Source organism: Mus pahari, chromosome 10, assembly GCF_900095145.1.
Source record: "Mus pahari chromosome 10, PAHARI_EIJ_v1.1, whole genome shotgun sequence".
In the NCBI taxonomy this organism is placed as follows: domain Eukaryota; kingdom Metazoa; phylum Chordata; class Mammalia; order Rodentia; family Muridae; genus Mus; species Mus pahari.
In genome coordinates, this window is record NC_034599.1 from 101837202 (window position 1) to 101851381 (window position 14180).

Below are 14180 nucleotides of genomic sequence, written 5' to 3' on the forward strand. Positions count from 1 at the left end.
CTGGGATTAAAGGCGTGCGCCACCACACCTGGCTGACCTTGAACTCTTGTACTTCTAGAATCTACCTCCAATTATCAGGAAGATAATTCTATTTGTTAACTTACTTATTTTGAGGCATGGTCTTGGTATACAACTTAGATACATAGCAAGTTTGTAGCTCAACCTGGTCCAGAACTACATATATACCCTAGTTAAGTCTTGAACTTGTAGTCTTCCTAACTATAGTGCTGGGATTGCAAATGTCCCCCATAATGTCTGGTTAAGAGGAAAATTTTTTGTTTCCTTATTTGTTGTTTCATGGTGATGGTGACAGGGTGGTGGTGGAGGGGGAGGGGTGGTGGGGGTGGGAGTTGTGAGTTTCTCTCTACTGCCTGTGCTGGCCTGAGAATTGACCAGTCCTATTTCAGCCTTCCAGAGCCTGTGGGGTTCTAGGTCTGGGCATCATGGTGTGAGAATGACTGCTTGACAGATGTATTCAGCAGGGAACAAGCCTGCCACCTGCAGAGCAGCTCTTCTTATTTCCACCTGTCTACTGAATTGGACAGTTTTTTAGGTTTTGTTTTGAAGCCTGAGGTAGGCTAGGCAGGATACATGTGAAGTAGAGCACATTGTAGGTGTACTGAAGTCACCAGGCATCTCTGCACTGACTGTCAGAGAAACAGAGACGGCGCCTCAGTGGAGTCACCTCCAACCTCCTCGTTTCCAGTTATGTGTTGAACATTTCCAGTCCTCAAACTCCTTCTGTAGCTGATAGCCTAGCAGCACCTGATCCTCCTGACCCGTCTGCTAGGCACAGGGTTAACAGATGTATACTACCACCATGCCTGTCATCTTCTCTCTCTCTTTTTTTTTTTTTTTTTAAATTTTCTTCTTAAGACAAGATGCTACTATATAGACCTGGCTGGTCTGGAACTCGACAGGGATGCACCCGCCTCTACCTCCTGAGTGCTGGAATCAAGTGTGTGTGCTAGCACACCTGGTTCCTATTTTTTAAAAAAAAATCATCTGCCTTGGGTTACAGCTGAGTTGCACCTTCACGGGTACTTTCCTGGCTTCACTGGTCTGAAAACAGTGACTTCTGTCGTCCTCACCGTGGGTGTTGATAAACAGGTTTAGCAGGGAGTATACTTTGTGGCTGGCAGGGGATGAGTCTTGTTGGATTCTCTGCTGAGAGTGTTTCTATAACTTTGTGATGGGTGTAAAATGCATGTTAACATGTTACATATTTAGTTTCCATTCTACACAGTGTCCATGAGAACTTTTTTTTTTTTTAAAATTTATTTATTTTATGTATATAAATACACTGTAGCTGTCTTCAGACACACCAGAAGAGGGTATCAGATCCCATTACAGATGGTTGTGAGCCACCATGTGGTTGCTGGGAATTGAACTCCGGTCCTCTGGAAGAGCATTCGGGTGCTCTTACCCACTGAGCCATCTCACCAGCCCAAGAACTTTTTTTTTTTAATTTTTAAAATTTATTTATTTTATGTATATAAATACACTGTAGCTGTCTTCAGACACACCAGAAGAGGGTATCAGATCCCATTACAGATGGTTGTGAGCCACCATGTGGTTGCTGGGAATTGAACTCCGGTCCTCTGGAAGAGAAGTGTGCTCTTAACCGCTGAGCCATCTCTCCAGCTCCCTGCTTCAGTCTCTAGTACAGGAAATATAGATGTGAGCCACCATCCCGGACTCATTTTTAACCTATGGTGCTCTAGTCCACCTTCAATACATTTGACTTCCAAAGAAGAAAATGAACAGAGGTTCCTTTCCTCTCCATCCTTCTTCCTTGTTCTTTTTGAGATGGAGTCTGGCTGTGTTGCCCAAGCTGACCTTTAACTTCGGTTCCTCCTCATCTTCGTGAGGAGCAGAGACTATGAGGATGAACCACGGACTTCAGCTCACTTTTCTAATCATAGAAGAGATACAAGTTCCTCATAGAACAGGACTCAGGATAAAGAGTGAGCAAGTCTGCTTTGTTTTGTGGCCAGTGACAGTGTTTTGGAATATTGAGCTTGTTCCTGTTGAATCTTACAAAAAATACATAAGAATCTTGTTTCAAAAAACAAACAGAAAGAAACTTTTGGGAAAAGAAAAGTGAGCTATGTCCTGATTTCCTTTTTCCAGACCCCGAGAGTCAGACCTTGAAGGAACACTTAATCGATGAGCTGGACTACGTGCTGCTCCCAACCGAAGCCTGGAATAAATTGCTAAATTGGTACGGCTGTGTGGAGGGCCAGCAGCCTATTGTCAGAAAAGTGAGTTGACAAGTTGTTACACCTGCTGGTGTGTGTGTACGTTCTCCTTGGGCACACCGACTTCTCTATTTCCTGGGAGGATGAAAATGGTTAAATGGTTGAAAATGAAGGAGTTGAAACTTTGTTTTGTGATATTTTTGGGTTTGTTTTTCTTTTTGAGACAGGGTTTTTCTGTGTATCCCTTACTAATAGTTCTGGAACTTTCTATGTAGCCCAAACTAGCCTCAAACTCAGAGATCTCTGTGTCTCTTCTCCCCAAGTACTGAGATTAAAGATGTCCCTCTGTACCGGGCTTTAGACCTTGTTTATGTTTCCTGAGACAGGATCTCTGTGTAGCCCAGACTGGTCTTGTTCTGGTCATCTGCCTCTTGTATGATGGAATTTTGGCCTGAGTGACTATTTCTACTTGTCTCTGGGATATGAAGTGTTTGTGAGTAACTCAGGATGTTCTTAAGTGGCCTCCAGATACAAGAGCTGCCTGCTGGTTTGGAATGCCATAGTACTTGGAGCCCAGCTCTTCAGTTGGGCTGTGTAGACATAAACGAATTCATTGCACTGCTCCCTTTTCCCCAGGATTGGGAGTGAACCTAGGGCCGCACACATGGCTCACTGTGTGTCCTAGCACTAAGCTATATCCAGCCCTCTTTTTTTTTTTTCTTTGAGATGGTGGTGTACTAAGTTACCAGGCTAAATTTGAACTCCCTTTTATAGCTCAGGTAGGCCTAGAACTTTCACCGTTTGGAGCCTTTTCATTGAGGCTCCTGGATGTTGAGATAGTTAGTGTGAGCCACCTTGCTTACCTAACAACTTTTCTTTTTCTTTTCTTTTCTTTTAAAGATTTATTTATTGATTAAAGTACACTGTTGTTTTTTCAGGCACTCCAGAAGAGGGCAGCAGATCTTATTATGGATGGTTGTGAGCCACCATGTGGTTGCTGGGATTTGAACTCAGGACCTTCAGCAGTCAGTGCTCTTAACCACTGAGCCATCTCTCCAGCCCCCTAACAACTTTTCTAAAGCCATTTCCCTTGTGCCCATGAGTCTGATTGTACTGCTGAGTAGACAAAAAGTAGGTGTTCATATGCATAGGAGGACTCCTCAAGTTCTCACTGAGACACACACACTGAGGGCCACAGCTTAGTGCCTTTGGTGGTCAGAACACATGGGATCACTGCCTTGTCTCTCAGCTATTAGCTTTTCTTACTAGAAAGGAATCATAAAAGCCCATTCAGGACTGCTGATCCATAGACATTACATACATTTTCATGTTGCTTGGTTGTATGCTCTCCTCAGTAGGACAGAGCTTCATCCTTATTTGTGTGTGTCTGTCTGTCTGTCTCTCTCTCTCTCTCTCTGCTTTGTTTTGTTTATATTTCAAGACAGGGTTTCTCTGTATAATCCTGGCTGTCTTGTAATTTAGTGTATAAACCAGGCTGGCCTCAAACTCAGGATCCACCTGCATCTGCCTACTGAGTACTGGGATTAAAGGTGTGCGCCCCCACGCCTGGCGAAGAGCTGCATTTTTTTTTTTTTTTAGATTTATTTATTTATTATATGTAAGTACACTGTAGCTGTCTTCAGACACTCCAGAAGAGGAGGTCAGATCTTGTTACGGATGGTTGTGAGCCACCATGTGGTTGCTGGGATTTGAACTCCGGACCTTTGGAAGAGCAGTCGGGTGCTCTTACCCACTGAGCCATCTCACCAGCCCAAGAGCTGCATTCTTTTTTTTTTTTTTTTAAAGATTTATTTATTTATTTATTATATGTAAGTACACTGTAGCTGTCCTCAAACGTCCCAGAAGAGGGAGTCAGATCTCATTAAGAATGGTTGTGAGCCACCATGTGGTTGCTGGGATTTGAACTCTAAGAGCTGCATTCTTAAGGAGTCATTTCAAATCAGAACCTCAGCCGGGCTTGGTGGCACACGTCTTTAATCCCAGCACTTGGGAGGCAGAGGCAGGCGGATTTCTGAGTTCGAGGCCATCCTGGTCTACAGAGTGAGTTCCAGGACAGTCAGGACTATACAGAGAAACCCTGTCTCCAAAAACAAAAACAAAACAAAAACAAAAACAAAAAACAAATCAGAACCTGGATGACTACCAACCCACCTCCTCCCTTTTAAAAAAACTGTTTCATGAGGCATAGGCAGGCAGATTTCAAGGTCAGCCTGGTCTACAAAGTGAGTTCCAGGACAGCCAGGGCTATACAGAGAAACCCTGTCTCGAAAAACCAAAAAAACCCCAAAACTGTTTCATGTAGTCTAGGATGGCTTCAAAGTTACTGTGTAGTTCAGGCTGACCTTGAACTCGTTATCCTTCTGCCTCAGTATCCCTTGAGTTGAGATTAGTCTTGTGTCACCATGCGAGGCTTCAGAACTCCTTTTTTTTTTTTTTTTTTTTTTGACAGTTTGAAACCCTTGAGAGTGTTAAGGAATCAACATTGTGGGCATACAGCCTTCTTCAGAGGTCTGCAAATGCTGTCAATGTAGAGTGTCAGCATTCTGCTGGGGTTTGATAGACTCTATAAGGGCCAAAGCGAGAGTTTTCTGTTCAAAGCTGACTTTCTGAGACATGTCTTATAGGTCCTGGTGTGTCCACACAGATCTCTCTCTCTCTCTGGTTCCCTGAAGATGAAGATAAACTTGGTTTTTCATTATAGTAGGAAAAACTGTAACTTCTGGGATATATGCTGATGAATTCAGTTTTTGTTTTTTTCTTTTTGTTTTTTTTTTTGTTTTGATTTTCAAGACAGGGTTTCTCTGTGTAGCCCTGGCTGTCTTGGAACTCACTCTGTAGACCGGGCTGTCCTCGAACTCAGAAATCTGCCTGCCTCTGCCTCCCAAGTGCTAGGATCAAAGGTGTGTACTACCACTGCCTGGCTATTCAGTCTATACTTTGTAAAATTGAATAAAAATTAGTTTTTCTTAGATCAAATGTAGGGATACATTTCCTTTAATTCTAGCACTTAGAAGAAGTAGAGTTCTTTGATTTTCAAGACCAGTCTAGTCTACATAGTGAGTTCCAAGACAGTCTACATAATAAGACCTTGTCTCAGAAACAAACAATTCCTGACAGAAGGTTCTCCTGGGAGGTTTTAGCCTTCTGGTGCTGAGCCATGTTGCTTCCAGGACTGACCTGATGTCCACCACAGCTCCTTCACCTTTGCCTCTCTTATTTACAGGTTGTGGAGCATGGCCTGTTTGTCAAGCACTGCAAAGTGGAAGTATATTTGCTGGAGCTGAAGCTCTGTGAGAACAGTGACCCCACCAATGTGCTAAGTTGCCATTTTAGCAAAGCAGACACCATTGGTAAGCAGCTGACGGGGTTCAGGATGTCTGGTGAAAGGATACAGGGTATTGTAGTTGATGAGAGGGAAGCTGTGTTGCTCTCTTTCACCATTGTTACTCATCTGTGGTCTTTAGTCCTGCCTTGGAAGTCTTCATGAGGGAATGTTTATGAGGAACCAGACCTGGGAACTGTGTTCTATAGAACAGTACTTGGGCAAGCAAAATGGCCAGCAAAGTAGCTCAAACAGGCTTGAACTCAGTATAAAGTCATGCATAACCTTGTATTCCTAATGCCCCTGTCTCCACCTCCCAAGTGCCTGGTTTATATGATCCTAGGGATTGCACTCATGGTCTCAGAACAAAAACAAACAAAAAATAATAAAAGCCTTTACTACTTGAATTGGGCATGGTGTCTAACACCTGTAATCCCAGCACTTGGAATGCAGAGGCATGAGGATCTGCCAAGAGTTTAAGGCCAGTGTGAGAACCTATTTCAAAGAGGAAAAAAAAGGAAAGGCTAGGGAGATGGTTTAACAGGTAAGGACCTGCTTTTCAGGCATGAGGAATTGAGTTCAGATCCCTACCATATAGGAAATCCAGGTGTGGTATGTATCTTAAACCTTAGTACTGGGGAACATGAAACAAGCAGATCCCTGAAGCTCACTGGGCAGCACTCCCAGGTAAATCAATGAACTTTTAGATTCACAGAGAGATCCTGTCTCAGAAAATAAAAGACGGGAAGAGATGGAAAGATACCTAAATATGGCCTCTGGTCCCCACAATGACACACTCACACACATGCGTATGCATATACCAGTACTAACAAGTCACATACCATACACAGAAGACATAACATTGGCTGGAGAGATGGCTCAGTGATTAAGAGCACTGGTTATTCTTTCAGAGGAGTTAGACTGAATTTGTAGTATCTACGTGGCAGTTTACAATTGTCTTAGTTACTGTTTAATTCCTGTGAAGAGACACCAAGACCAAGGCAACGCTTATAAAAGAAAACATTTGATTGGGGTTAGCTTACAGTTTTAGAGGCTTAGTCCCTGAGCGTCATGGCGTGGTGCTGGGACAGTATTTACATACTGCTCTGCAGGCTTCACATACTGACCTGAGAGAGGAGGAGAGAACGTGAGCAACACAGGGCCTGATGAGCACTTTCTTTTTTTTTTTTTTAAGATTTATTTATTTATTATATGTAAGTACACTGTAGTTGTCTTCAGACACTCCAGAAGAGGGCGTCAGATCTTGTTACGGATGGTTATGAGCCACCATGTGGTTGCTGGGATTTGAACTCTGAACCTTCAGAAGAGCAGTCGAGAGCCACTGAGCCATCTCACCAGCCCTGATGAGCACTTTCGAAGCCTCCCAGGTTCCCTTCTCCACAGGCTATGTCTCCCAGTCCTTCCCAACAGCTCCTCTAATTGGGGGCCATGCATTCAAAGACATGAACCTATGGTGGCCGTTCTCATTCACACCACCACTACTCTCTTTTAACTCCAGTCCCATGGATCCACAGCCTCTGGCCTCTTGAGGGTATCAAACACATGTAGTGTACAAACATACATACAGTCAAAAAAGTATTTATACATGTAAAAACTAATTAAAAACCCTAACAATCTCAGGAGAGAATGTCTGGTTCTGTTTGGTTTGGCTTTTGTTTTGGGGAGCTGGGGATCAGTCTCAGGACCTTTTACTAATGCCGAGCAAGTGCTCTACACTAAACCACATCCTCTGTCCACTCGGCCTAGCACCCGCTTTCTTTGAGATGAAACTTTGCTGTGTAGCTCAGATGACCTCAAACTCATGATCCCTGTGCATCAACAAAGCCATTGCTGAATCATGGGCTGGGCTGTGTGTATCCTGGCTTTGAGGTCACTTTTTCTTCCTTAAAACTTCATTACATCACTCCCCCTCCCCTCTCCTTACTCCGCCCCCTCCCATGCTCCCTCAGATCTCTCCTGTGGCCTCCCCCACTCCATCTAAAATTGGTGAAATAAACTCAGAAGGTTGTATTTGTGTGTGTGTGTGTGTGTGTGTGTGTGTGTGTGTGTGTGTGTCTAGCCGTAATGATCATAGAGCAAGCTTCTCTTTTCTCGTTCGTTTGTTTTCTGAGACAGAAAGTTGTGCCACTACCACTTAGCTTCCAGTTTTCTAACTTTTATGTTACTTTTCTTTATCTTTTCATCCTTCTTCCCTTCTTTTTGGTTTTTTTTTTAAAGATTTATTTATTTTATGTATATGAGTACACCAGAAGAGGGCATAAGATCACATTGCAGATGGTTGTGAGCCACCATGTGGTTGCTGGGATTTGAACTCAGGACCTTTGGAAGAGCAGTCAGTGCTCTTAACCGCTGAGCCATCTCTCCAGCCCACTCTTTTTGTTTTTTTGAAACAGGGTTTCTCTGTGTAGCCCTGGCTGTTCTGGAACTTACTCTGTAGACCAGGCTGGCCTCGAACTCAGAAATCTGCCTGCCCGTGCCCCTGAGTACCCTGCTCCCAATTAAAGGTGTGCACCACCACTACCCAGCTTGCCTTGGGTATCTTTAACTTTATTTCTGGAGACAATCCTGAATGATGTTTTTGCCTGTTCTCAGCAACTATTGAGAAGGAGATGAGGAAGCTCTTCAACATCCCTGCAGAGCGTGAAACACGGCTTTGGAACAAATACATGAGCAATACCTACGAGCAGTTGAGCAAGCTAGACAACACTATCCAGGATGCTGGGCTGTACCAGGGTCAGGTAGGAGGGCTCAAGCCATGCCTAGACAGGCAACTCTGACTGGGGTGTGTGTCAAGAAGGCTTCTGGTAGTAAGCATGTCAGAAGTAGGGTTTGTTACATTGTGCTCATCTGGTTTCCCCTTTCACTCAGGTGCTAGTAATTGAGCCCCAAAATGAAGATGGCACATGGCCCAGGCAGACCCTGCAGTCAAAGTAAGTGAATCTTCTCTTCGATTTACCTGGCTCATAGGTGCAGAGAAAGGGGAAGAGGGAAAGGGTTGTTCTGAATTAGATGGAAATCAGCTTCTCATCCCAAAGCACCAGTTTTTAAGCAGCCTGCTTGACATTCATGTAGGAAATAGCTGTCAGGATTCCAGCAAGGACAAGAGGTGAGGAGGAGAAAAGGGGTTGGATCTGATATCGCCACTTTGCCAACGTGGCCTTGTGTGTGTGCTTGTTCAGCTCCTTTATTTTTCTACTTGTAGTTTAGAGCCTTTGAGAAAGAAAGGAGGGTTAGGGTGAGGTCTTGGACTATGTAAGGGTGATGGCTTGCTCCTACTCGACTTTTCCGTGGCCTCTTAGAGATTACAACTCAGCTACTAAATTTGGATTCCAAGCACAGTTATGCCAGGAGATATTCCTGTGGCTTGTGGAATTGTGCACCCTTAGAAGGTTGCAGTAGGAAGTGATGGCTTTTTTCTGGGATGTAGCGCAGGGAAATGACGTGAGTATTTCCTGACCTGATGACAAACAGCCAGCTGTAGTGGCACATGCCTATGTGGCAGGTAGAAGGAGGGGGAGTTCAAGGCGTCCTCTGGTACTTAGTGAATTCTAGGCTAGCCTGATATATAGGAGACCATATCTACAAAACAAACCAACAAAAACAAACAGGGGTCGCCTGTGACCATGGGAAAACACAGGCAAAATTACAGTTACGAAGTACAATGAAAATAATTTTATGGTTGGGGGTCAGCACAAACTGAGGAACTGTGTTAAGGATATAAACATTGCCAGGCAGTGGTGGCACACACTTGTAATCCCTGCACTTGGGAGGCAGAGGCAGGACGGCCAGGGCTACACAGAGAAACCCTGTCAGAGTGTGACCATTAGGAATGTTAAGAACCGCTGCTCTAGGGAAAACCCTCTAGGTGCTCAGCTTGTTATCTGTGAGGTACAGGTGTTAACCCAGGCACAGGCTGGCTGGCCTGGCCTTTGGACCTCTGTCTTCTTGCCTTTCCTTCTCCCTATCCACCCCACACTCTGAAGCCTAAGAATTTTCACGAAGGGAGACAGCTTTTGGAAAGTAGCAGTGCCTCCTTGAGACTCCATGAAGGCTAGAGTCTCTTGGAGTGGTGTGGTTGATCAAGAGTGAACATACAGTGGAATTCCTGAGGCACATTCTCTGATCTCTGGTGCAGTATCAGATACTGTTGTGCATGAGGATACAGCCGTAAAGTAAACAGTTTGTTGGGTCAGGAAAGGAGATCAATAGGAAAAGTACTTGTGCCCACTGATTCATAAGCAATATAGACAAAATTGAGGGAGAGAATGATCAAGCTCTAGGAGTTAGAATGGGGAGGTCTTAACCTGATGAACCATCACACGAGATGGACACACACACACACACACACACACACACACACACACACAGACAGAATATATATGAATGAATGAATGAATGAATGAATGACGATGTATGTTCATGTGTGTAAATGCAGACACACGCTTGTGGAGTTAGAGGTTGACGTCAGATGTCAGTCCGCCTAGGTTCAGATGGGAATCAATCAATCAATCTCTCTCTCTCTCTCTCTCTCTCTCTAGTTCGCAGCTGTCCACTCCACCCTAGATGACCAGAACTGGGCCCATAAACTTCACAAGTTCTCCCCCTCTACTTCATAGCCCTTGCTTAGTGTGAAGACAGTGCCTTTGCAGTTTAAGTAACCAAGAATAGAGAATGTTTTTCTTTCCCTTTCCTCTTTCGATGTAGACCAGATTGTCCTCAAGCTTTTTGATTCTGGGGATTCAAGTATGAGCCGTGAAGCACACTTAGGAGTGTTTATTGAGACGAGACCTAAAGCAGAGAATTGAGCCTGTACTTTTAAAAAAGTCAGCGGTATTGTTTTTTGCTTCCCCCTTCCAGATCAAGCACTGCACCTAGCAGAAATTTCACTACCTCTTCAAAACCATCCGCCAGTCCCTATTGCTCAGTGTCTGCCTCTCTCATTGCAAATGGTGATAGCACTAACAGCTCTGGGATGCACAGCTCCGGTATCAGCAGGGGGTAAGAACAGGCCTTTCACTGTGCTGTCCTTCCTCTCTCAGGGGACCTGGGCTGCTCATCTGTGCCTAAAATAAAGCTGTGGGATTAGAGCTGCCTGCAAGAGCATGCTGCATGTGGCCTCTGCTCCAGTCCATTCCTCCCTCCTCCCTCTGACTCTGCTCACTTGTCCTTTTGCTGTCTGGTGGTTTTTCCAGTCTAAGCCATTGATAATCTTGAAGGCAGAGTAGCTGGTGTAAGGAGATTACAACATTTATAAAGGGATGGGCTGGTCAGATGGCAGCTGCAAGGGGGCAGTTCTCAGTTCTGTAGGACCCTGTTTCTCCTCTTAGCTGTGTTCCTTTCTCTATGAATGTTAGGAGTGCCTGCCACAAGATATAAACAGGATAGAAGAGAGTAAGCAAGGAAAGAGTAGATGAACACTCGGGCCCAGTGAAGGGTAGTATGGCCTTGTGGATGGTGGCTCATGTAATGTAAGCTCTTGATATTGGTACCTAAAATACTCTTTCCTGTTATCATCTGATAGCCTTCTAGAATGATATAGGATTAGTTGCCAAAGTCTAAAAGAAGAAAATCCAAATAGCATTTCTCCACTATACTTACACCGGCTGACAAGTCAAGTAAAGATGGAGGGGTGGCTCTGGAGGACCAGAAAAGTTAGGGGGCGTGTACATTATGAGACAGCCAGGCACAAAATCTCAATGCCCAATCAGAGCTCCGAAAGTTGTCCTGAGGGATATGTGCAGCACTTGGTTTGATTGCTGATGTGGGTTGTGTTTTCCAGTGGGTCTGGCTTCTCTGCTTCGTATAATTGCCAGGAGCCCCCATCACCTCATATACAGCCTGGCCTCTGTGGACTTGGAAACCTGGGGAACACCTGCTTCATGAACTCTGCTTTGCAGGTAGAGGGGAGTGTCACTAATTGAATAAAACTGTGGTTGGAGTTTGTTAATTGAAAAATTAGTATTAGGCCCACCCCCCCCAGCCCCCTTCAACTCCTTGTAGTGCTTCAGAAGTCTCTGCTAGGATGTCTCCTACTGGCTAGTTCAGAATAGCATCGTCAGTGTTTGTGGTCCTAAAACACCTATTGCTTTGTTAGTTGGTTGATATTTTTTTAAGACACAGACTCTTACTTTCTCATAAAATAAAAAGGCAAGAAGGGCTCGGGGTGAGTCAGGCCTAGCTTGGCATGGTCAAGCATATTAGGCCTCTTCAGTGCTGGATTCAGTCCCTAGCACTACTGCCACAGAGCCAAACAGAAACTGTGTTAGCACAGTTGTTTATGACTGCCATCTCAGGGCTTGTGAGGCAGGAAGGTCTCAGGCTACACAGGGAGATCTATCTCAGAAATCTCTTTTTATTCATTCATCACATATTTATTGGGTAGATACTATGTAAAAACATATGATAGACATGGGCTGTGAGGAAGAGTCCAGCTCTAAAATTAGGAGGTCATAGTCTCTAAAAATGTCAACTGCAAGTTTAGGGTTTCCTAAGAGTGCTCTCAATTTTGATACTTTGCTACATGGATTTAGGATTTACTTAAAACTATGATAGTTAATTCATGATAATTGTTTTTGATGAGGAAAGGATACAGATTAACGGTAGTCAAGAGAATATGCAAATAGAGTGTCCAGGATTCCAGATGCAGAACTCTGGGATGCTTCTATATATTTGCAATCCCAGGATTTGGAAGGCTGTGGTGGGAGGGTGGCCAAGAGTTTGAAACCAGCCTGGTCTCTAAGTGTGTCAGACAGAAAGGATTTGGCCTGTATTTCCTGTTTTCATGCGATCTGGAAGGGTTGCAAGCTCTGGCTTTGTTCTGTTTCAGTGCCTGAGCAACACCGCCCCCCTGACTGAGTACTTTCTCAAGGATGAGTATGAGGCTGAGATCAACAGGGACAACCCTCTGGGGATGAAAGGGGAGATTGCAGAGGCCTATGCAGAGCTCATCAAGCAGATGTGGTCTGGAAGGGACACTCACGTGGCACCACGGATGTTCAAGGTGGGTTGTGTGCACACTCGAATGCAGTTGTGCACACATGCATGTACCATAGCACAAGTGTAGATATGAGAGGACAGCTTGCAGGAATGGGTCTCTCTAGCGTGTAGGTCCTGAGGATCAAACTCAGATGGTCAGGCTTGGTGGTAAGCATCTTCATCTGCTGAGCCTGCATGGTAGACCCTTTATCTGTTTTTCTGTTTGTTTGTTTGTTTGTTTTGTTTTTTCTTTTTTTGGTTTTTCGAGACAGGGTTTCTCTGTATAGCCCTGGCTGTCCTGGAACTCACTCTGTAGACCAGGCAGGCCTTGAACTCAGAAATCCACCTGCCTCTACCTCCCGAGTGCTGGGATTAACGGTGTGTGCCACCACGCCCGGCTTGAAGGGAGTGGCTTCATATTGTACCAAGGCATCCCTTTGCTTTCGTTTTGACTTAGGTGAGGGTAAACTCTGAGGGGCCAGCAAGATGGCTCAGTGTGTAAAGGCAAGTAATGACAGAGTCCATGTTATGGTAGAATGAAATAATCAGCTCTAAGAAGTTTTTCTCTCACCTCTGTCATGTTCTGTACTGTGGCACTCAGAACTCATACTGTTAAAAAAAAAGGCGTAATCTAAGACTTACAATAAGTTCATGCCGTCAGACCGTCCTTTTCTTTTTTTCAGTGCTGTGGAGCTTTGGGGGGGGGTATTTTATTTTTTTTATTTTTGCTTTGGTTTGTTTGTTTTGTTTTGTTTTTGGTGGTGTTTGTTTGGGTTTTGTTTGAGTCAGGGTCTCATTATGTAGCCCCAGCTATCATGAAACCCAGTATATAGACCAGGTTGTTCTCAGACTCAGAGATGCAGCTGCCTTTGCCTCCCAAGTACTGGGATTAAAGGTATGTGCTACCAGGCCTGACTCAGTACTATAGTTTTGTTTGCTTATTTTGTTTTTCAATACATGGTTTCTCTGTATATCCCTGGCTATCTTGGAACTCATTTTGTAGACAAGGCTGGCCTCGAACTCAAGAGATCTATGTGCTTCTGCCTCCCAAGTACTGGGATCACAGTTTGTGTACCACCACCTGGGCGCTATGATCTAGACTAGACTATAAACATTTAGTTTTTGTTTTTTTTTTTAAAGATTTATAAGTACACTGTAGCTGACTTAAGACGCACCAGAAGAGGGTGTCAGATGAACTCAGGACCTTTGGAAGAGCAGTCAGTGCTCTTCTTACCCGCTGAGCCATCTTGCCAGCCCCTAAATGACTAGTTTTGACCGCTAAAGTGATGTAATCCGGAATCCTGTGTCCCCATGTCCCTGTGCTCTAGGCAGGACCTCAGAAGGCAGGGATAGACTTGCGTTCTCAGAGGGTGACCTGGAAGGCAGTTCTTCTCATAACATGGTTTCTGTGCATAGCCTTGGCTGTCCGTGCCTCCAGTTCAGAGATCCACCTGCCTCTGTCTTTGGAATACTGGGATTAAAGGCACGTGCACCACCACCCAGTGAAAGGCAATTCTTTTTATTTTATTTTATTTTATTTTATTTTTTAGATTTATTTATTTATTATATGTAAGTACACTGTAGCTGTCTTCAGACACTCCAGAAGAGGGCGTCAGATCTTGTTACGGATGGTTGTGAGC

General features: G+C 44.4%; 1 protein-coding gene across 2 annotated transcripts in view; it reads left to right on the top strand.

Moving 5' to 3' along the window:
* Usp4 (ubiquitin specific peptidase 4) overlaps nt 1-14180 on the top strand; it is a 44041-nt gene that overhangs the window by 6361 nt on the left and 23500 nt on the right. The window contains exons 3-9 of one of the 2 annotated variants that reach the window (XM_021205920.1): nt 2134-2264; nt 5446-5572; nt 8158-8303; nt 8434-8495; nt 10423-10563; nt 11345-11462; nt 12392-12565. In XM_021205920.1, coding sequence (XP_021061579.1) covers nt 2134-2264; nt 5446-5572; nt 8158-8303; nt 8434-8495; nt 10423-10563; nt 11345-11462; nt 12392-12565 — 899 coding nt within the window. The remainder of the gene's footprint in view (nt 1-2133; nt 2265-5445; nt 5573-8157; nt 8304-8433; nt 8496-10422; nt 10564-11344; nt 11463-12391; nt 12566-14180) is intronic. The other variant, XM_021205922.1, reaches the window with a different exon arrangement.